Source organism: Triticum urartu, chromosome 7A (genome assembly GCF_056163025.1).
Source record: "Triticum urartu cultivar PI428250 chromosome 7A, HENAU_Tu73, whole genome shotgun sequence".
Lineage (NCBI taxonomy): Eukaryota > Viridiplantae > Streptophyta > Magnoliopsida > Poales > Poaceae > Triticum > Triticum urartu.
Genome location: NC_141879.1, coordinates 180,073,498 through 180,097,444, shown reverse-complemented (window position 1 = coordinate 180,097,444; position 23,947 = coordinate 180,073,498). Strand labels below are relative to the sequence as shown.

At 53.5% G+C, this 23,947-nt stretch overlaps 1 protein-coding gene and 1 pseudogene across 1 annotated transcript; both read right to left on the bottom strand.

The window, feature by feature from the left end:
- Positions 1-6,351: 6,351 nt before the first annotated feature.
- LOC125523381 (disease resistance protein Pik-2-like) lies at positions 6,352-9,676 on the bottom strand. Its single transcript, XM_087534855.1, has 2 exons — positions 7,995-9,676; positions 6,352-6,514 (listed from the first exon to the last, which is right to left on the bottom strand). The coding sequence occupies exons 1-2, from the start codon at positions 9,659-9,661 to the stop codon at positions 6,352-6,354; spliced, it is 1,830 nt and encodes a 609-aa protein (XP_087390981.1). The 5' UTR covers positions 9,662-9,676.
- Positions 9,677-10,343: 667 nt separating this feature from the next.
- Positions 10,344-18,321, bottom strand: LOC147958875 (disease resistance protein Pik-2-like; annotated as a pseudogene).
- Between the last annotated feature and the right edge of the window lie 5,626 nt (positions 18,322-23,947).

The window sequence follows — 23,947 nt, the reverse complement described above, 5'->3', positions numbered from 1 at the left end:
CCCCTGAAGACAAAGAAGAAGAAAAATCAATAAGAAAAGAGTCGTCAAGAAAGATCCGACCCGACTGCGCAGCAATCGGCCCAGATCTCGGGGACTACACCCAGTGGGTGCGCTGACGCGCCCCCACAGGAGACAGACAAAACCAAGTACTTACTTCAGTTGTCGGCCAGGTCGTCGGTCCGCCGGCTCAACTCTCGAGCCTGGGAGTCGAAGGCGGCAGCACGAAGGTTGTGGTATTCCTGAAAATTCAGAAAAAAGCAAAGTAAGAAAGCCATCGAGAAAGATCCGACCCGACTGCGCAGCAGTCGGCCCGAATCTCGGGGACTACACCCAGTGGGTGCGCTGACGCGCCCCCACGGAAGAAATCAAGAAAGCAAAGCAGCCAAGAGCGAAGGACTCACCCGGACAGTGGTTCGCGTTGACAAGAACTCTTGGTTGAGCTGTTGCAGCAGGGCGGCTTGAGCTCGTAGCCGGCTCCGGACCCCTTGAGCCGCCGCATCCAGCTCGCCGGTCCCCCCGCTGGGAGTCCACTCGGACACGGCAGTGCTGGCCGCCTCCAGATCTCCCGCCGGCTGGCCTGCGCCCGTGGCTCGGCGCAACTCCAGCGGAGCGGCGCCTCCTCCAGCACGCCGGCCCGTCGCCAGCTGCACCTTGAGGCCGGCCCTGCTCTCTGGCTCACCTCCGGCCGGCTCCTCCGGCGCCGCTGACGATTGACCGCCTTGGCCCGCTCCGGTTGGCGCCGCAGGCGGCGCTCTCCCGGCCAAGGCCACGGGCTCCTCCTCCCTCTCCAACAGCGGCGGGTCTTGGATGATCTCCTCCGCCAAGGGCAACGGGGTGTCGGGGGCCACGACTCGGAGAGGAACAGGGAGCAGCGGAGGCTGGTTGCGCGAGCTTTCCGCCTCCGTCTCTGCGGGAGCCGCCTCCCTCTGGGCCTTGGCTACCGCTTCAGCCTGCCCCTTTGCCGCCTGGGCGGCCGCCTTCTCCGCCGCCTCGCGCTCTTCCCGTGCTTTGCGGGTGTTCCGCTCTGTGGCCTCCCTAAGATCGGCGCGGGGGTCCACGCGGCGGGAGCTCGAAGACCCTCCAGCCGGCCCCACGACGGAGCCGCCCGGGCCCCGCTCAAGAGAAAGCGGCGCCCTGTCCAGCAAGCGAAGAAAAGTTAAGAAGACATTCGAAGAAAAGAGAACAACGACGAGACTGCGGCAAAGCAATTAAAGACTTACGCCGAGACCGCCTGGGGCTGTTTCACAGCCTTGCGGAAGCGGGCCGCCTTCGCGGCCGCCTCTTCTCGCTTCGTCGCCGCGGCGGAAGGTTTGGTCTTCTTCGGCCGACTGCCGAAGAGGCCTAGAGCGGACCGACGCTTCTGCGCGCCGCCGGCAGCCGGCGCGACGGACGAGCCCGCGCCCTGTTGGTCAACCGCCGGCTGGCGACGCGGAGCGACTTCGGCTTCAAAGTCGTCCGGCCAGTCCTCGAAGCTCGTGGTGAACCTTGAGCCTCCGGGCTCGGCACTGTCCCCCACGACGGCGTCTTCCATGGCAGCCGCCCCCAAGTCCGGGTCGTCAACATCATCCACCGTGCGGTCGGGGGCGTACTGGCGTTCGATCCCTGCGGCCCCGGCCGGCGGCGCAAGAAGAGGGTTCTGCGCAGAGAACCGGCTGGTCAGAAGCCGGCCGTCACGAAGCCGGCGGACGATGAAAAAGAAGATAAAGAGAGAAACTTACCACGGGTGGAGGATTTGCGCGAGAATACGGTGCCTTGCCGTACTGCCAGTCCCCGCTGAGCTTGCAATTGGCAATGTAGTTGACCATAAGCGCCATCTCCGCGTGGGGCATCTCCCATGTGCTCAGCCGGCTTGGGTCGAAGTGGCCGCTCATCTGACACATCATATGGGGCCGGCTCTGGAGAGGAAGGATCCGGCGCTCCACGAAGGCGGCCACCAAGTCGGCCCCGCGCAAGCCTTCCGACTGAATCAGCACCCGAAGCCGGGAGATGGCGGCGTTCCCGGCCGGAGACAACGACCGAGATCAGAAGCTCCACGAGGGCTGCCTCCCAGCCGGCGGGCCGGCTACACCTCTACCGACTGGATCAGGGGGATGGGCGGGAACGGATTGTTCTCGCTCGCCCTCCTCATGGCGATGAAGGCTCCGCAGGGGGCAGGCACGCCGGCGACGACTGTGCCGAGCTTGCTCTGGAAGAACTCTCCCCAGAGCTCCAGCGTGGGGAGCAGCCCTAAGAAGCCTTCGCAGAGGGAGACGAAGGCCGACAGCAGCATCACCGCATTGGGCGTGAGGTGATGCGGCTAGAGGTTGTAGAAGTCAAGGAAGGAACGCAGAAACCCGCTCGCCGGGAGGCCGAGGCCGCGCAGGCAGTGCGAGCGGAAGACGACCCGCTCGCCCTCCTCCGGCGCCGGCGAGATCTCCCTCTCGGGCGCCAGGCGGACCTGAACGCGGTCGGCGCCGGGCAGGCGCCGGGTCTGGCGAAGGAACTCCACGTGATCCTCATGGACGTTAGAGCCGTCCCAGGAGCTTGACAATGCCATGGGAGCGAGGTGGCATGGAGATGCGACGGCGCTGAGACGGGAGGCTGCGGCGGCAGTGAGAGGAAGAAGACGAGAGTTAGGAGGGACGGAGTGGGAGGGAGCGCGCGAACCTCTGTCGCTCCCCCTCCTCCCCCTACTTATAGTCTCACGTGACGGAGCCGAGGAGGCGTGGCGTGGGGAAGCGTGGGGGTCGATCGTGCCCACTTCCCACGCCCCGCGATTACCGATCCTTAATGGTGAGACGAAAACTGCCTTGAGAAGGCGAGCGGCCCTGTGGGCCACGGGAGATCCGCGCCCGGACCAAGGCTCGCGAGTGGCGGGCCCGGGCCTGCGGCGGCGTCCCATCGCGCGCGTGCGCTCGCAGGATCCTGCCGCCACGTGGCCGCGAGAGGGCCCGTGGTCAGCATGCAGGCCCCCTCTCCTCCCGCCTACGCGGGGTTATCTGAAGTCGGCGTACGCCCGCGAAGCCGGCTCTTCAGGATAGAAAGCTGACCAAGCTTCTCGTCCCCTTGTTCACCTCGGAGCTCGATCAGCTTCGGGGACTACTGTCGGAGTAAATAGCCATGGGTAGCCTAGCCGGCTTCCCCTGGCACTTCTGCAAAAACTATGAGCCAGCCCGGCTCTCAAGAGTCCAAGACATAGGGCCGCCTTCCCCTAGCCGGCTGCGATCTAGGCCGACTTTCGGAAGGCGGTCCAACTTTAACCCTCATGAGAGGGCCGACTCCAAGACGCCGGCTGTGAGAAGGCCGACTCCTTCGAGCCGGCTCCCCGCAAAGCAGTCAAGACCGTACCCACAAAGTTTGCACCCACCTAACGGCGGTACGACGGGGCGTGGCTACAGAAGAGCCTGCCACCCTCGAATCCCGGGGCACGCCTGGCACAGCGCGCCGTACGGGGTAGGCATGACCCGTCCGGCGCAGCACTGTTGCCATGTTGACCCTGGCCTCACCCATGACGGGCCGCCAGCGCGGCCCACAGGCGGTGGGCCCCTTTGCGCAGAGAGACGGCCGAAGGCGGCCACGCTTCCAACCAGCCGGCCCAAGACGGAGCAGGCTCCCCGCAGCCGGCTCGCCGCCTCCCTCGAAGGAGACGCCCCATAAAGGAGACAAGACGCGATAAGGCTACAGCGATCGTCCGACAGGCGGCAGCACTGTAACCGCGCTTACCACGATGAAGCTCACGTCAACAAGATGAAGCCACAGTGACCAGCCGCTGATCAGGCCCGGGGCATTGGGGCCCGCTTGCTGACCAAGGAGCTGGCAGCCGGCGGGACCCACCAGTCGGCGGGCCCCAGCAGCCGGCGCAGGAGCCGGCGAGCACAGTCACAGACGGCTGGGCCCCGCGCCCAGCCGGATTACCATTGTACCCCTGGGGGGGTAGGCCTATATAAACCCCCTGGAGCACCAATGCAAAGGGTTCGACCCCCTGCTAGTTCTAGACACCATACAAGGAGAAGAAGCAGGCTAGCCGTGCCCTTTCTTCCTCCCCCCCCCCCAAAAACAGCTCAAGGAGCGTTGTGTAGCTACTTGATTCATCGAGTGAGCATGCGGAGACCCCGCAGAGCAGCAGTAGGGGTGTTATCTCCTTGGAAAGCCCCGAAGCTGGGTAAGATCTGCCGGCGTGCATGTCTTCGCCTCATCCCGCTTCCAGGCACCGGCGATGTCTTACTGGTTCCCACAAAGATAAGCCACCCGTTGGCATATGTCGCACCTACCACCCGACATACTTGCTCGGTGATTTGTGCACCAATAGACCACCGTGCGATGAGATGCTTCAAGTGCCCACAATATTTGGACATGGCCTCTTGGATGGCGTACCATCGATAGTTGAGGGACTTCATCATGGTTGCGGATGACCGCGTCAGAGTAGGGTGCGAAAATGTTTGTGTTGATGGAACCATATGTGAATGTTACTCCAAAAGGTAGTGACCATTTGCTCCGTGCCATTGATCGGGTCAATGCTAGTGGCCAACTATGCATCACACAACAGCTCATCCTCCCACATGTGTAAGCTTTCTCCTTTACTCTTCTTCTTTGAATCACCGGCTATATCATCCGGATCATTATTGTCGCCGTCCTCCTCGTCTTCCTCCCCCTCCGGCTGCTACTCTTTGGTGACCCAATGTTGTTGTTTCTGTGTGCCATCGCCGGTCTAGGTGTAGGACTGCTACGTGTCCGTCTGGGTGTAGGACTATTGCTGCTGGTAGTTGCCGGACTGGATGGGATCCGAGGCTAACTCCTGCCCGTCCTCATAGCCCCCTCATCCTTCCTCGCCTCCATCATGGATGATGCCGAGCATCTTCTCATCTGCGTCGTATGCAGGCTCCCCCTCTCTAGGCATTGCAGTGAATAGCATGCGGGCACCAATCTGCTCCCCAGCCGCCGTTCGCGCCCGGACAAGCTGCAGCGAAGACTACTCGTAGAAGAGCGGTGTCGTGTTAACATCGACGATGTAAGGCACCGTACCGACGGGGGTTTCGCGCTACTTGGCAGTGTAGTAGTACAGAGGCTTGTAAGGCTCCGGCCACGGTGGCGTTTGTACTGTGGGCGCCCTCGTCTGGAGGCATCCGCCATGGCTGCACCGACCGCTTCATCCGCCACGACCTCCACGCCCATCGCGACCACCAAGACCATCGGCGGCCTACTTCTTCTTGAGCTTCTCCTCCTTTGCAGCCTTCACTTTCACGCGGCGATTTTTCTGCATCGCCGAGCTGATCTTCCCGGCGAGCATGAAGCTAGGATCCTCCGACACCTCCGCCGGTCCATCTTCGATAGGTTCTCCATCGGTTTCATGCGTCGACGGCAGAAGAAAGAAGAGGGTGGGAGAAAAGAGAGGTAATTGTGAGGAGAGCGGCGGGGAATGGAAGAAGAGAGTGGGGGATTTTGGCGCGGAAACATTGCGGGATGCTACAAAGTGTGGGCTCTGCCTTCCTTTTGGGTGGGTCGGGGGATAGAGAGCGACGTTTCGCGTGTACTGACTCTCGCAAAGCCCCCTCCCCCCACTCACACACACACACACACACACACAAACGCACACACACTTTTGTATCCGGTTTGCGGGAGAAAACACATCTATCTACCGATATAGGACTGCGTTGGATGGCTTCCGCGGTCCAGACAGTGCGGTCTGGATGCATGCGGGAGGTTTGCGGGTCAGTGTTGGAGATGCCCTTAGTAACACAAAACTAGTGCTATTTGTTAGCTCTGGCTGTGTGGCCCTGTGCTAATTAAGCGCTTGTACTCATGTTTGTTTGAGTTGAGCTGAGAAAGAGGGGTCATGTGCACGACGAGGCGTTTGTCGCCGAAAACCATTGTTGTCTCCTCCTTCTTCTACCTCCGTCTAAGCGAGAGAGAGATTAAGGTTAGCCCCAACAGGTAAGCTCAACTCCTTTCTCTTTAAGTATGTATATAGGGCAATTTTTATTTGCTTTTTTATACTATAGTTATAGCGAACGTCCACCATTTTTGGCTTTAGGAGAAAAACACAATTTGATTGGAAAATTCCTGAAAACCAAATGAAACAAAAATCAGCAAACACCATGTTCCTTTCTCAAGGAAAAAGAGAATCCTTCCGGATTCACCACATTTCCAATCAACTAATGAAGCCACCAACACACTATAAATCACTTCTATATTTTCTATGAAAGATTCTCCTAGATATGGAGAAAATATAGGTATATAAATAGAGAAAACAATATAAAGATTGTTTAAAATACAAGTTATTACAATTTTTTGGTATAGCTTGCACTGGTAAAGAAATGTTGTGATCATACTCATCACAACATCACCAACACTGATATATTCTTATCCTTCACATCATGGAAAATGAAATGAAATTTTCTCTTGTCCGAAGATAGTTACTCTAGGATGGCTGGGATGGGCATTTGCCTCGTTCCTTATGGCAACTACTGCAGCCTTGCTTTCAGAAGCCGTGCCCCCCTCGTTGTAAATACTAACTTCTGCATCTTTTAGACATGGGGTGTTGCTCGTGTCCCGTCCCCCGTGCCGCTCCCGCGAGCGGCCCGGGCGGAACCCTAGATCGCCGCCGCCGCTCCCTTCCTTCGCCCTCCTTCTCCCTCGCCGCCGCCAGGGGACGCCGCCGGGCAAAGCCCGTGCGTGCGTCGGCGGCGGCGGGGCTCCCTCCCTCCTCGCGAGGCTCCTGGACGGCGCGGGACGGCCGGCCCTTGCGGCGGCGCTCGGCTCGGCGGCAGGTCGGGTCGTCGGCGGATCTGCGGGGCTCCCCTTTGGTGGCGCTGCGGCGATGGCGGCGGCATGGTCTGCGCGGGGCGGCGAGGCGCGGGCTCCTCCTCCTCCCGATCTGATGGCGCCGCAGTGGCGCCGACGCTCGGGCGTGCGGCGGGGTCCGCGAGGGTGGTCAGTGCACGACGTCTCCCTCCCCGATCTGATGGCTCCACGGTGGCGCCAGTGCGCGGGCGGAGGTTGGCGTCGGCAAGCGGTGGCGGGCGCTGGGATCTCAGCAGCGCTCCGGCGTGTGCAGGCGGCAGCGGTCCCTGTGCACGGTCGGCAGCTCCGTCTCTGACCCGGACGGCGCGGGGGATGGCGGCGGCCCGGCGTGGCCAGCGATCTGGATGCGGTGGTGCCGGTGGCTCGCTGATCTGCCGGTACTCCAGGGTCTGCCTCGTGGTGTTGGTGGTGACGGCGGCCCGTGCACGAGAGTTGGATTCCTTCGAACTGATCTGGGTGAAAACTTGCCTTCGGCTTTTGCTAAGGCCGACGGTGGCGGCGCTATCTGCGTCGTTCCCTTCTTGAAGGCATCGCCGTGGATAAGTTCAAGGCCACTCTCTGCTACCTCCGGGGGAAACCCTAGATCGGATGATCGGATGACGGCGGCGCTCTGGTGTCGTTTCTCCCTTGGGGGCGTCATTTTTGGAGGTACACACGTGATCGAGGGACCAGAGGACGGATTCTTTGGTGGAGCAGTGCTTCATCCTACACACTGATGGCGATGGATCTTGACGGCGTGGCGCAGTGCAGATTCGGAGTTCGCTGTGGGAGGATGGACTCGCGCAGGAGGATGACGCTGTCGGGCGTCATGGTGGCGTCGATGGCAGAGAGACCTGGCACGGTACATGCACCAGTATAGCTCTGAAGATGGATTTGTGGCAGGTGGCTGCGGCGGCCTCATACCCGGCAGGCGTCTTGGTTGAGGAGTGCGCCGGACTGGTAGGTGCCCCATACCGGGCAGGCGTCCTGGTTGGGACCTCAGGTCTTAGATGTTTAGGTTTGGCTGCGATATCTGTTTGGTATTAGGCCCAGACTATCTGCGCCCCTTCATCAATTGGATAGGTGTAGCGACAGTTGTTGCTTAGACGGTGGCTTTAGTCTTGCTGTTGTATGGCTTTGTAAGGTTTTATATTAATAATTAATAAAGTGGCCGTATGCATCGCTCAGATGTAGAGGCCGGGGGTCATCCTCCTTTTCTAAAAAAAAGACATGGGAGGTGCTCAATACCTAAGTATAAGCCATAGGCTTCTGCTACTGACACATAGAATGGCACCTGAAGCTTCTCAACCTTTGGCAATGCCCCTTCCTGAACCAGAAGGTATCTTGCACCTGCGAAATAGTAACTATGAATAAAGTATAATTCCTTCAAGCTGCGGAATCCATTGCCTTGTACAATAAGCCTTTCTTTTCGAACAGTCTTAAACCATAACTCCAATGAAATCAAAGCAGGCATCCTTCCAAGTATGTTGATATCCTCCTCCGTTATTTCACTCAGATTGATGTTGAGATGTGTAAGGCTGGTCACTGTTGGTGCAAGCCACTTTGGAGGTTTTGGCAAATAATAGCTGGTACTCATAATGAACAATTGTAGCGACGATGGAAGAGGGCACCATGAATCTAAGAAGTCAAGGGGAGTTGAATCTTTACATTGTATCCTGAAGGACCGGAGACTATACCTGCCAAGCTTGCATAGTGAGGAAAGCAACATCTCTTCATGCTTCTTGTACTTGTCAGATCCTCCACCATTGAACACCACATGGAGTTCAGTCAAATTGGTCAAGTTCTCGAGCTCCTCCACTGCTCCAACTGAACTCGTTGTTATATTAAAGCCTGAGATCTCACATAAGCTCTTCATCTTTCCAATCCCACTTGGTATTGTTGTTTCCCCGTAAAAAATACATCTTGCAGTGAGAAGATATTGTAGTTTACTGAGCTGAACGATTCCAGCAGGCAACTCTTGGATATATGTATCCCTAAGATCTAGTGTCTCCAGATCATGCAGCATTACAACTCCTGATGGTACATTTGATATGCATGTACTTCGAAGGCTAAGGTACTTTAGTTTGAAAAGTTTGTTGATATTGTTCCAATCATACTCCTTCAAACCCTCACAACCTTCAAAATCCAATACACGCAAACTTTCAAACTCAACAAGGTTAGGCATTTGCTTGATGCAGCCCGATGCAGTAAGAGACCGAACATGGTGGAGTTCTTTACTTGCCAATGTCGATGCAAGCTCCGAGTTAGTGTGCTGGACTGATAGTCGTCGAATATAACAATTGGAATTTGGTAACACCATTTGGCCACCTAGCACAGTGATGAAATTCTCTTCTGCCGCCTTTGAAATAGCAAACTCAAGCATCAAGTCATGGACTCGACATGCACGAGCCTTACCATCATAACCAATGTCCATTGGTTGGACTATGCTTTTGTTGATAAGCTCATAAAAATTGTTCTCTGCAACCTCTTGTCGGCTCTGCCCATGCTCTTCAGAAATAAAGCCTTCCGCTATCCACCGCCTAACCAATATATCTCTCTCAATCTTGTAATCGTCAGGAAAATTACTAAAGTACAACAAACATGTCTTAAGATTAGGTGTAAGAGAACTGTAGCTAAGGGATAGTATGCTCTTCATGCCCTCTAGACTTTGACTTTTGTCAAGTGCAAAACCAATCGACTTCCGAATCTTCTCCCATCCATTTCTTACAGCTGGTCTACTTGCCAACAAACCAGATATACTTATTATTGCCAATAGTAGACCTCCACATTTTCTCAAGATTGCATCAGAAACATCTTTCAATATATCAGGGCAGCAATCCTTAGAGCGGAAGATCCTATTGAAAAACAATTTCTTAGAGTGAAGATCACTCAGAGGTTCCATATAATAGATGCGATCATCCCCAACTTGACAACATGAGCTTGCTACGTCAAAAATACGTGTGGTCGTTATAACTCTGCTTGAACAATTATTTTCTGGAAAAGCACACTTGATAGCATTCCATGCGGACGTTGACCATATATCATCAATAACAACAAGATACCTATAGATTAGAAGATACATCAGGCACTATGATACAGATTTAAAAAGGAAGCACACAACGGCCAATTCATTCAAATAATAATTATACTCAAAGGTAAAATCTAGTGTTTTATTTTGCAATAAAAGCAATTTTATCACTGCATAAAATTATTGTGTTAGTTTGGAATATTCTTCCACAATACACTTCTGAAATAAGAACTTTACACATAGTTACTCTACTACAGTGACCTATCAAGGACTTAAGAATGGCGATGTCACACTTCACACACGCGTGCACACGCACACAGTGTGTGCACAGATACATACAATGGTCTTGTACGAGCACCATAATCCTACACATAGGTTCAAAAATTATCGAAAGGATGACATGACCATTTTCATTGATAAAAGCCTTCTGTATAATACATACAAACATACTGGATTAAAATTCGCTTAAAATATAATGAAGAGTTTGGCAGAAATTAGGTATACATTCAAAACTCTAGAAAATTGCAACAACATATGCTTCAATGAACAATTCGAATTACCTTTTATCTTGTAGCAGCTCCCTTAGCTTTTCAATGGATCTCTTTTCATCCCAAAATTGAATGTCCTTTGTAAATCCATCGTGGCATGGCACTTGGGAGATTATATCCATGATGATTTTTCTAACATCGGGCTTTTGCGATACGGATACAAAAGCATGGCAATGAAAATGCTCTCTGATGGACTGCAGGATGGAGAGATCGACTGCAACGGAAAAGGCATGCTCGGACTAAAAAAAATCCGAGGGCCCAGGCAAGGTGGAAGGATGAGTCCAACGGCTCAGGTACGGACTGGCGACTCGCGTGGCGACGCGGCGGGTGGAGCGGCTCTGCTCGCTGGCCCCGGCGAGTCGGCGACCTGGTCGGTGGTGCGGACGCCGGGCCGGTCGGCGCAGGCGTCCCCGGAGGCGGCCTCGGGTGCGGAGGCGGCGCCACGCTGGACGGGGAGCCGTTTCTGGGCTCTGGCCGTGGGAAGTGACGATGAGGATTCGGATGCGGAGGCGAGCGATGGCGAGGCTCGTCGTGCCGAGGTGAGACGACCGTCGATCGGCGCGTACGTGGCTCGGGCTGAGGAGCTAGGGGGCTCGCTCACGGCCGGGCGGCGGCGGGCCTTTGCGCCTGGCGGCCGCGGTGCTCGCCGACCAGGGGTGTCTGGTCGAGCGCCGTTGGTGCGCGCGGCGTTGTTGGGGGGCGTGTGGGCGGCCTCGGGCAGCATGCGGGCTGCCTCCCCTTCGCGGGGATCGAGGCTTGCGCCGGTGGTGCAGGTGGTGCCTGGGGCGGTGGCGCCGGCGGGCACAGGGGCGGCGGCAGCGACGGAGGAGGCGACCGATCCCTGGCCTAGGGTTGAGGAGGCCGGCCGGGCTGGGCCGGTGGGCCAAACCCAAGAAGTGAGTCAAGGGGGCCTACGTGGGCCGTGCGCGGTCCAGGGCGTTAGTTCCGCGGAGACGGGGCTGCGTCTGGAGGTGGGCTGCTCAGAGTCGCGGGGTTGCGCGGAGAAGCCCAGGCCTGGCCCGGCCTCGAAGCGGGCAGTACTTAAGTGGCTCTGGATCCGCCGCGGCGCCTCCGACAGCTCACTAGGGTTTCCAGCCACTCCATCTGAGGTGCGGCGCTTCGGTGGATCCGCCCGCTCCCTTTCCCCACCCCTCCCTCCCCAACCCCTTCTCCGATCTTTCGTAGAGGTGGTAGCCATGGGCTCCAAGGCGGAGCGGCGTGCTGACAAGAGGGCAGAGCCGGATCTAGAGGCGGAGAGGCGTCGCGAGCGGGTTCTGCGCGCCCAAGCGAAGTCGCGCGCGGCGGAGCGTGCCGGCGAGGAGGGTGGCTGGGGGCCTCCCCCAGCTTGGTGGCTCAAGGAGCAAGAGAAAAAGCAGAAGAAGAAGGAGGCTTACAAGAAGAAGGGGCTGGAACTCAAGCGTAAGCATTTGTTCCCCCCCTACGGTGGTGACCGCGCCGGCGACCCCTACTCCAAGCAGAAGCTGAAGAAGAACAAGCCGGCGATGCAAGCTCCCTGCAAGGCCCCCAAGCCCTCCGCCTCCAAGGGCATGGCGGCGGAGCCCATTCCCGTCGAGGATGCGGGAAGGCCGGAGTGCTTCCGCTGCGGGCACATAGGCCACTACCAGAGCGAGTGCGGCTTCAAGCAACTGTGCGTGCTCTGCAGCAACGAGGGGCATGCCTCGGCCTACTGCCCCATGCGCGGCAAGCAGCTCGTGCTCCAGACCATGGGCCACGCCTTTGCGGGTGGCGGTTTCTTCTTCCTACAATACCTGGAGGAGGCAGATGTGGCGGCGGAAGGAATGCTAGGGGCCAACGCGGCCCTGGTGTCGGCGGCGCCCGGCGTCTTGTCCAAGGAGATCCTCGAGGCCGATCTCCCCCATCTTTTTGAGGGCGAGTGGGACTGGCAGGTGGCGCCGTTCGACACGGACTGCTTCTCTGTGGCGTTCCCGGACCTTGTCATGCTACGGATGGCGACGCGCAGCGGGAAGCTCTTCCTCTCCATCAACAACATCACCGCCGACATCCGTGACGCGGTCCTTGCCGAGCCCAAGGCGCTGTCAATGCCGGAGGTTTGGGTGAAGCTATTGGGTGTGCCTCCGAAGCAGCGACATGTGGAGCGGCTAATATCGGCCACGACTATGATCGGCCGACCGTTGGTGGTGGATGAATTTTCCCTTATCCGTTCGGGCCCGGTGCGTATGAAGTTTGTGTGTCGTGCGCCGGCCAAGCTGTGCGGATCTGTGCAAATCTAGTTCAATGGCGAGGGCTACTCCATCAAGCTCGAGCCTGAGGTGGACCAACCGCGCCCGGCGGCCCCTTGGAGCGCGAGCTTGTGTGGACCGGAGAAGAACATGGAGATCTCAGGTAATCCTCCGCCTCGCTTCACGGTTCTAGATTCCTTTTCGGACGATCACTTGCATGAGGTGTTGGAAGCGAGCGGCGTGGTTTCTTCTTGTGAGGGGGGGTGTCAGGGAGCTTATTTCGCTCGTTCGCGCCAAGGAGACGGCGCAGGCAGCGCTCGCGGCTGCTGCGGCAGCGCGTGCTGACCAGAGGCCCGGTGAGCCTGAGGGAGGGGCCACCGCGGCACTTCCTGTGCCCGAAGAGGGGGGGGGGTCAGGCAACAGGGGTTGCCCCCTCTCCCTCGCCTTGCCGTGGCAGGGTGAGGCGCGTGGCTAAGGCGGTCACCTCGCGAGGTGTCCGGCTCCGCAATCGCGTCATCTAGATGCGGGCCATCTTTTGGAACATTCGTGGCTTTGGCCACGCGGGGCGTCGGACGCAACTTAGGGAGTACATGCGTAGAGAGGACGTCAACATCGTTGGTTTGCAGGAAACAATCAAGGGGGATTTTCGTTTCCATGAGTTGCTCGCGATTGATCCTTTGGAGCGCTTTGAGTGGAAACATGTTCCGGCTGTTGGTCACTCCGGTGGTTTGTTGCTAGGTTTAAATCGCGCTCTGTATGAGATTATCGACTGGGACGTTGGTTCGTTTTTTATCTCAGCTCATTTTAGAGTTAGGGCCTCGCGCCGCGAATTGGTTGTCATTCAGTTCTATGGGCCGGCCGATTACTCGAGATCGGCGGAGTTCTTGGGAGAACTCCAAGCCAAAGTTAACTTCGTGACTGAGGCGGCGCTTCCTGTCCTGGTGGGAGGAGATTTCAACCTGATTAGGCCGCGTGCGGATAAGAGTAACAGTAACATAAACTAGCCTCGGGTGGCTATGTTTAATGCTGCGATCGCCTCGATGGCCCTCAGGGAGGTGGCTAGAACGGGTGCTCGATTCACATGGACAAACAAGCAATTAGACCCGGTATGCTCGGTGCTGGATCGTGTGTTCATGTCTCCGGATTGGGAAATGGGTTTTCCCCTCTGCACTCTGGTCGCGGAGACTCGTATTGGGTCGGACCATGTACCACTTGTGTACTCCTTGGGGGAGGATAGAGTGCGACGTAGCCCTTGTTTTTTCTTCGAAAGAGGAGTGGAGGGCGTGCGTGAGCCAAGTGGGGCCCCAACATGGCCCGATGGAGTTCTGGAACACTGTCGGCGGACGACTCGGGGCAAGTCTCAAGGGATGGGGCGCTAACCTAGGGAGGTCATACAAAGCACACAGAGCCGCGATCCTAGCGGAGATCGCAACGATTGATTCCCAGACTGATATACGGGATCTTTCTGAGACGGATTGGGCCCACCGATACGACCTGGAAAGTCAGGTCGAAGCGTCGTTGCGTGCGGAGGAAGAATATTGGCGTCGCCGTAGTGGTTTGAAATGGATCCTCAAAGGGGATGCCAATACCAAATATTTTCAAGCCTACGCTAATGGCCGCCATCGGAAATGCTCGATCCTGAGGTTGCAATCGGAGCAGGGGCTTCTGTTGCGACAAGAGGACATCTCTCGTCATATTTATGAGTTCTACATTAAGTTAATGGGGACATGTGAGGACCAGAGGGCTGGGCTGAGCGCGGATATGTGGGAAGCCGGACAACGGGTGCTGGACGGCGAGAATGAGGGGCTGGGGCTAGCGTTCCTTCCCGAAGAAATCGACGCCGCGCTGATGGGTATGAAGGCGGACGGTGGCAATGTTTAAATGTTTCTGGCCCTTGCTTAGGGGCCCGATTTTCGAGATCTGCATCAGGTTTATGCGCGGTTCAGTAGATATATCGCGCCTTAACTTTGGAGTGTTATCGCTCATTCCAAAGGTTCAAGGGGCCGATGACATTAGACAGTTCCGCCCCATTGCGCTCATCAATGTTCCGTTTAAAATTTGTGCCAAAGCGTGTGCGACTAGGTTAGTTCCGATTGCCCATCGTGTGATCCATTGCAACCAATCCGCGTTCATCCGTGGTCGCAATATCCTTGAGGCCCCCCTGGCCCTTCAGGAGATGATACACGAACTGAAACGCACTAAGGAACCGGCGGTGCTGTTTAAGCTAGACTTCGAAAAGGCATACGATCGGGTTAATTGGTATTTTCTCCATCAGGTGCTACTCAGCCGGGGTTTCTCCGCTGTTTGGGTGCACCGCATCATGCAGTTGGTCTCGGGAGGACAAACTGCTATTTCGGTGAACGGAGAAGTAGGGCACTTCTTCCGGAATAAACGGGGCCTCAGACAAGGGGATCCGTTTTCCCCCCTCCTGTTCAACTTTGTTGTTGACGCGCTGTCCTCTATGCTGAGGAAAGCGGCGGAAGCTGGCCATATCAAAGGGTTGGTAGGACATCTCATTCCAGGGGGAGTGACCCACTTGCAGTATGCGGATGACACTCTACTGCTGTTTCGTCCGGACCTTCATAGCATTGCTGTGGTCAAGGCGATTCTTCTCAGTTTTGAGCTCATGTCGGGCCTCAAAATTAACTTCCACAAATGCAGGTGCTCTCGATGGGGATCGAGGCAGAGGAGGGAAGGCGCATTGCGGATCTGCTCAACTGCAAAGTGGGCAAATTCCCGTTCATTTATCTGGGCCTCCCGGTAGACACCAAAGGACCCACGATAGAGGATTGGGAGCCTCTGTGTGCCAAAGTGAGGAATCGGGTCTGTCCTTGGCGGGGCAAATTTTTGTCGAAAGCGGCGAGGCTAGTGCTCACAAATTCCAGCCTGTCCTCCTTGCCAATGTTCGCCATGGTACTGTTTCTGCTTGCAGAAGGGGCCCACGCCAAGTTTGACACGCCTCGTGCCAAGTTCTTCTGGGAAGGAACTACCCGAGCCATAAATACCACATGGTTAAATGGGCCTGGGTGTGTCGGCCCAAGGATTTGGGGGGGTCTTGGGATCACCAATTCTAGATGGCTTAACATCGCGTTGATGTGCAAATGGATTTGGAAAATCACCCAGGGGGCCTCCGGGCTGTGGGTTGATCTCCTAAGGGCCAAATATTTTCCTAACGGGAACTTCTTTGAAGGGAGGGCAAGGGGCTCACCCTTTTGGAATGATCTGCAGTTGATCAAACCAGCTTTTGCCATGGGGGCAAAATTTTTGATCAGGAACGGCAGATCCGCGCGATTCTGGACTGATCTTTGGATAGGTACCCAACCCCTTTGGGTCGAATTCCGGGATTTGTACGATATTGCTGTCGACACCGCGCTGTCGGTGGCGGATGCGCTTGCCGCGATGCCACCTGAGATTCAGTTTAAGCGGGAACTCAACGGGCCCGAGCAGGCAAGCCTCGCGGCCTTGCTGCAACTAATCGAACCAGTGGGTCTTTCGGACTAGCCTGATTCGGTAAGTTGGCGGCTCACTAACTCGGGGAAGTTCTCGGTGAACTCCTTATACCGCAAGTTGTGTCAAGGGCCGACACAGCCAGTGATTGCTGGTTTGTGGAAAGCGCGGATGCCTTTGAAGATCAAACTTTTCATTTGGCAACTGTTTCGCGATAGGCTCCCACTTCCTTGAACGTAGCCAAATGTAATGGACCGGCCACGGGTCCGTGTGCGTTGTGCGGGCAACCGGAGGATGCCAATCATGTGTTTTTCCGTTGCCCTCTAGCGAGGTTCGCGTGGAGTGCAGTCCGGACTGCGGCGGGTGTCCTTTGGGACCCGCGCTCGGCTGCCGAGCTTTTCAACCTCCTAGATGCGATTAAGGGCCCTGAATATAGGGTTATGTGGAGTTGTGTTGGGGCACTTCTCTGGGCCTTATGGCTAGCTAGGAACAAGTTTACTATAGAAGGGTGTTTTCCAAATCATCCGGCTAATATCATCTTCAAATGCAACCTCCTATTGCAGCAGTGGAGTCCGTTGGGGAGGCGCAAGGATGCTGAGCTGATCAAGATCGCCCAACAACGACTGGTGCAAGTGTATGCGATGGCTAGGGAGTCATGACTTCGATCCCTTTTGGTTGCTTGACGAGCCTGCGTGCTCTGTACGGGCCCTGCCCTGTAACCTTGATTTGTGGCTTGTTTAGTTTCGTTTCGTTTCTACTTTCGTGGTTGAGCCGACATGGCTGTTGGTGATGTATTAAGACTTGGTATGTGGTACGCTGCTGTTGGGGCTTTATTAATCTAAAGCCGAAGAGTGTGATTTTCTGTAGCTCAGGCTACACGGTATCCCTTATCTTTGCCATCCATTTATGCATCAAGATTCGTGCAAACACATTTGTCTTTTTTGTTTCTCTCAAACGACACAACATATGAACTTCAAATTTTGCAGAACAACAATACATTCTAACTACAATATAGGAAAAAACTTTCAGATTTTTTCATGCATTTTAAATACTTGAAATAATATTTTTATTCAAAGAAAATCCCATTTTGTATATTTATATTAGACCAAAAAAGCTGAAAGTTTTTTCACACATTGATGTTCTAATGTTTGTTTGGTCTGCAAAGTTTGAAGTTCATATGTTGTTTCATTTTCGAGAAACAAAAAAGAGAAATCTTCTTATTGTTAGTTAGTTGGAGAGTACGGATCTCAAAGTAAGGCTGGAGGGTTGAGGATAAGAGATTCCATGTAGTCTGAGCTACAAAGAAACTTTGTGAAAGCCGAACGCATCTGGCGTCTTCGTTTTTAAAAAAAAAATGCTCTCTGATCTTACGGTAGACTTCATTTGCTAGTGTTGTCTTTCCCAACCCACCAAATCCAAAAATAGACAACACCCTGCAATGCGTGCCCAAGCTGTTTTCCGCGTCTAGTGCCCACTTGGGACTTGGCAAGATCATCTCTAGGATCTTCAATACCCATAAGATGTGCCTCCTCGATAAAAAGAGCAGCCAGACGTGGATCCACAACTGCATGACCAGAAGTGCCACAAACCATATCATCAAGCTTGTAGCTAGTCCTCTGATCTTTCACTGACATAACACGAGCCTTGAGTTCGACAATTTGCTTGGCAATTTGGCGCCCAGATCCAAGTGTCTTCAGGCGACAAGCGCTCCTGCGGAAGAACTCCTTGATGCTGCGGTGGTGGTGGTGCCTGGCGCCAGGACTGCCGAGGCAGTGAATGAACTTGTCGACGCAGTCCTCGGTATCATAGGCCAACTCCCTGACCTCCGATATCCATGCCTTCGCTTGGATATCGGGATCTTGTAGCATCGTCTACTTTTGGAGCGCAGCATGCATGTTGCTAAGCTCAGACCTGAGGGAGCCCATCTCACGGCGGACCCTTTTCAGTAGGGCATACTCGCCGGCGAGCAAATCGTTGAGTTTCACCAGCAGGGGCCCGAAAGCGCCATGCGAGGCACTCACCACAGCCTCCATATCGATGTCTCTCGTTTGTGTAGTGGTTGTGTGCTTGCACTGCAAAGGGAGCTCAGGGAGACGACCAAGCCGAAAATCCGACATCTACGAAGAGTTACGTACAGCTTTACGTAAACTTCCTAACAACTAAAGCCCTTAGCATTTGTGCGGGTGCACGTATGTATTAATGTATACCTGCCCTTAGCTTTCCTCTTTTTTTTTTTTTTTGAGATTGAGCCCTTAGCTTTACTGCTCCCAAAGAAAACAGTCGTGAGAGTACAGGCTTTTTCTTTCTTTTCAAGCAGCCTGTGACTGGACCTTGATTTCTTTTCTGATAATGCAGGGAGACGTACGTACCTACGACCAAGCTGTCAAAGGAATTGCGAGTGCAGTACAAGCTTTTATTTCTCTTTTGAAAGAGCAGCCTGAATACAAATAGCAATGGCTGGCGTGCCTGCGAGATGCCATATTGGTCAGACAAAAAATCTTAGTTTACGAGGAATCGGTAACATATCCATCGAGCAATCGGGGCGGGGAGAGCAGCATCAACCAAGTATCATGTTTTCCAAGGGAAATGCTTTACTGTACTGCTTTCTGCACTCCGCGTTGGAAAAATATACACAACAAGCCGCACAAGTCTACGACAGTGTCAAGAGCTTTTCCATGGGCACCAAAGGGATGAAACGATCAAATACCTTTTTTTTAATTGCCCGTTAGCCAAAATTCTATGGCGGACAGTCCATATTGTTTTTAATATTACTCCACCAAGTTCTGTCAACACGTTATTTGGAACGTGGCTTAACGGGATAGAGCCCGAAACAGCGAGACATATTCGCGTAGGAGTCTGTGCTTTATTGTGGGCAGTCTGGAATTGCAGAAATGATTTAGTTTTTAACAGGACAACAAATATTCATTTTTTGTAGGTTATTTTCCAAGCCACGGCGCTGATCCGTTTGTGGTCGCTACTCACTCCGACAGAGGCCAGAGAGCGTTTGGTTACTGGATCTATCCGCTGGGAGATGGTAGCACGGGATATTTTCAACCGATTTGGATGGCGGTCATGTAATAGGATAGGCAATTAGTTTACCTATCTCTCTTATGCCAGCCGATTGTGGCGACCTTTTTATGGCTAGTTTGTTCTTTAGCCCTTTCAGCTCTGTGTGAGCTCTTTTTTTCGTTTTGAGACTTTAAGACCTCGTTTGAACCTATTTTTTTTAATAAGATGGCCGTATGCATCGTTCTGATGCAGAGACCAAAGAATCCCCTTTTCAAGAAAAAAAGAAAGGGAATTGCGTCGACCCAGAAGATTGTGGACATGAAATGCTGCAGATAGTCCCTGCAGAACAACCGAGAAGATGTTCAAAGGTCACTGCCACAGACCAACTTGTCTCTGCCCAAGATCCTTGATCGCAACCGGAGAGCATGTTGCCACAAAAGATCATCTTATAACGTGAGAGGGAGCTTGTCTCTCACTGAAGATAGGCGACTTGTTGAGCTACTGAAGGTTGGAGAGCACGCGGCTTGAACCCTTTTTAGTGAGTCCCACAGACGAAGCCGTTGTTCTGTCCAGCATTGAGTGAAATAATTCATTAAGGAGAAGGGCGATGTTGTTTTTCTTTTCTTTTCTTTTTAAAAAGGGCGGTACTATGCGCCGGTGCACCGGCCGAAAGTTTTGGCCCCTAACAATCGCTCGATCTGGCTGCGCGAGATCGTCTGATCTACTTGCCCGCGGCCTTCGTCTTCCTCCGAGGGACATCTTACACATCGGGAAAAAATTCCCCAACTCTGCGCAGCACTTCATCTTTCATGTGTGTCTCAGCCGAGGGTAACCGCCGCCGGCCGCGGGCCTCTCACACCCTGATACCTCGCAACCGCTCTTCTACTCACCGAATTACCCATTCCTTACTGGTCAATTTCAGTTGCAACTCCGCCTTCGATCGGTTTGAACTCCCGTCGTCGCTCCGTGGTTGTAGCACCCCCGATGCGCCGTCGCCGCCCCTCACCATCGAGGCTCGCTGCACGGTATTATGTGAATGACGGCCACCACTCAGCACCATTGAATGGATGTAGCAAAAAAAATCGCTGATGGTACCCAAAAACAAGAACAGTTGCAGCAAAAATCATCCCATAGTCGTCGCGGGGCGCAGCTCCGCCATGATGGATGTAACAAAACCGGACGACGGTTGAAGCATTTTTATTCTACGGTTGAAGCTTTCTGCAGTGTGCATCGTCTACCCCAGATACGCCATTCTCTGATGGAAGCTTTTTTCCACCCCGATTGTATCTTTTTGAGGCGCTGGTTGTAGCTTAATTAGTAGCTGGTTGCGACTCCCTGGTTTGCGCAATGGCCCTCTCGTCTCTTCGGTTGAAGCTTTTTTCTCAATGAATGTAGCTTTATCAGATTTTTTTTTGAAAAGGAGGAATACCCCCGGCCTCTGCATTTGGACGATGCATACGGCCACTTTATTGATTATTAACACAAGACCTTACAAAGTCGTACAACAGTAAGACCAAAGCCACCATCTTCGCAACCTCTGTCGCTACTCCTATCTAACTGATGGAGGGGCGCTAATGGTCTGGGCCTAATACCAAACAGACCTCGCAGCCAAACCTAACATCTGAGACCTGAGGTCCCAACCAGGACTCCTTCCGGGTATGGGCACCCACCAGTCCGGCATGCTCTTCAACCAGGCCCCTTGCCGGGTATGAGGCCGCCGCAGCCACGTACCATCAATCCATCTTCAGAGCTGTACTGTTGCATGAATCGTGCCAGGCCTCTCATATTAAGCTCATCCCGCAAGCACATGTACACATCTTGGATTTTACCGTCTTAAGATGGAAGAAGATTCGTTCTCCTACCCATTTCTAAGTTAAGCAAGAGATAACTCATAATTTGATATGCACTCACACTCGCATCTTGGGTCACTGGAACCTGATGATAATTACTCACTCCTTCATCCTGAGAAAGGATCTTGGCTATGAAAACAAATGGATCACTAGCTTGCGCAGCAAATTGAATGAAACTTTCGTCCGAAGTAAACATTTCAGTCTAGTGTTCGTTATACCATTTAAGGGAATCATCTAAGTTCGAGAACTCTGGATACTTAAAGGCTGCATCGACGCCACCACGACGCCAGACAGCGCCACCATCCTGCGCTCGTCCATCATCACACGCCCACCGGCGATACCCCTACTGCTCCATGCCGCTGAGACTCGCCGTTGTCGACGTGCCAGATGCCACGCCGCTCCTCCGACGCGAACACCAAAAACAGGAAACGCCCTAAAGATACAAAGGGCACTCTACACACCATGAAAGCCGCCGCAAGCAGCTGCAGAAATCCAGCCGGCGGCCATAGCCCCCACCTTCATGAGCCCACACCCGAGTCCTAGCTCCCCAGGCAACGCCTCCAAGGAGGGGATGACGCCCATGGCGCCACCGCTGCCCAATCCAGACCAGATTTTTGGTTTTCACCCAGGAGAGGACCGGAGGTGACAAGAATAAGGACCACGACACCGCCTTCAGGAAGGATGCATCGACCGAAGCCGACGCCGCTGTCGAGCCGAACCAGCCGGCCTAGGGTTTCCCCCGGTCCCAATCTGCACCACCATCCCCAGAAGCACCAGAACCAGCAGCATCCACCGGCATCAAGCGCAAAGGGGAAGGAGCGGGAATGAGGGAGTAGCAGGCCTCCAGATTTGGCGAGGACGACGGCCCCCGATCTGCCGCCGCCAAGCGCCGACTCCCCACCACCCGAGCAGTCGAGGACGCCGGGCAGAGTCCCCGCGCACACCATCCAGAGCGCGAACGGCGGCGCCGAACCAGCAGGGGCCGCCGCCCCGTGGATCCAGATCTCCCTGAAGGGACGATGAAGGCCTCGCCGCCACCTTCCTTGGCAGCCACGCGACGCATCGGCGGCTCCTCTAGTGGCGACGAGGAGGAGAGGAAGGGGTAGGGGGACCGCCGGAGGCTAGGGTTAGCCGCCTGTGTCGCCCCTGTTGGAGCGACGCGGGGGCGGGGCTCTATCAATTTCTACTACTTCATGTAGCTCTATTGATCAATGGTTGCAAGTTGCAACCTTGTTATGTCGGTGTCCATGGCGTACTAGCATGGGAATCTCTTGTTGCAGCAAACAATGAGTGCGATGATGCAGCCATGGAGAGGGGGTAGCCATGGTGAGGTTGAGGGGGTAGACATGGACATGGGGTAGCCATGGCGAAGTCGAGGGGGTAACCATGGCGAGGTCGAGGGGGTGGCCATAGAGAGGAGAAGGGGTAGCCATGGCGAAGTCGAGGGGGTAACCATGGAAAGAAGAATGGGGTAGCCATGGCGAAGTCGAGGGGGGTAGCCATGGAGGGGAGAAGGGTCACGTGTGGCTGGGGAAGAAGATAAGATCAGGAGAGAAAAGGCAGTTCGTGGGGCCACAACAGAGCACATGAAGGGGTGTTTTTTGATCGGGAGGAATCGTACCCATCGCACGCGATCGGGATAGACGCGCGACCAGCCGAAGTTTCGGCTGGTGCGCCATGTATAAGCGTTTACCTTTCACAAAAGAGGGCATACCCCTGTTTTCTGCATACACTGATGCACTGCTCCTTAATTTGTGAGGCCTCACAATTAATTGATGTCTTCAATTTAGAATTGGTTCAACTCGATTTTGACCTGGTTAGCAATACTAAGATTCCTAATTTTTAAGGCCTCACAATTAATTGAGGTCTCCAATTAAAATTGGTTCATCTGATTTTGGCCGGGTCAACAATTTCTCAAAGCTCTCCCACATTTCTTTTAAACTCCCTCTGTTCTTAAATATAATTCTTTCTAGAGATTTTAGTATGAACTACATACGGATGTATGCAAACATAATTTAGAGTGTAGATTTACTTATTTTGCTTCGTATGTAGTCCATATAGAAATCTCTAAAAAAAACTTATATTTAGGAACGTATGAAGTACTATACACTATGCTTCCTAATTTTATGGCATCATAATTAATTGATGTCTTCAATTTAGAATTAGTTCAACTTGATTATGGCCTGGTCAACAATATTAAGCTCCCTAATTTTTCAGGCCTCATAATCGATTGAGGTCTACAATTGGAATTGGTTCATCTGATTTTGGTCGGGTCAACAATTTCTCAAAGCTCTCCCATTCATTTCTTTTTATATTGCCTCCGTTCCTAAATATAAATCTTTTTAGAGATTTCAATAGGAACAGAGGGAGTACTATACACTATGCTTTCTAATTTTTAAGGCATCAAAATTAATTGATGTCTTCAATTTAGAATTGGGTCACTCGATTTTAACCGGGTCGACAATTTCTCGAGGAGCTCTCCCATTTAATTATTTTAATTCACTATGTTTCCTAATTTTGAAACTCTTTCATTTGATTGAGGCATTCAATTTTAGATTTGGTTTACTATTTTGATCGGGCCAATGATTTTTCAAATCAACCAACGGCAACCGGCCTATTGAAACATATCAATCTCGCGCACCCTCTCACCACCTAAAAAAAAGAAACACCACCATCTGATAGTGTAGCACCAATATAGTAAATGCAACTACAGACACAGAAATTTCCCCACATAAATATTGGTTTATTCGCGGATAACACAGAATCACACCGCGAAAGTCCCACCAAATCACCATGTTATAAGAAAACACTCCATCATCTCAATGTCCGGTGAACTAAATATTCCATCAATTCGAAAATATAAGGGGTATTAGTTTTTTGAAAAGTTAAATTCCTTTAACATTGACCAAGTTTAGAGTAAAAAATATCGACATCCACAATATTAAACAAAATAATATGGAAATTCATTTCGTGATGAACCTAACTATATCGATTTGATATTATGGATTTTGATATATTTATCTACAAATTTGATCAAACTTAAAAAGGTTTTGACTTTTCAAAAAAGTAATACACCTTGTATTTTGAAACGAAATGTGCATTTTT

Coding starts and splice junctions, on each gene's coding strand:
- LOC125523381 (XM_087534855.1), bottom strand. CDS start 9,661: ATGGAACCTCTGAGTGATCTTCACTCTAAGAAATTGTTTTTCAATAGG. Junction 6,515..7,994: donor TACTTAGGTATTGAGCACCT/CCCATGTCTTTT, acceptor CACGAGCAACAC/CCCATGTCTAAAAGATGCAG.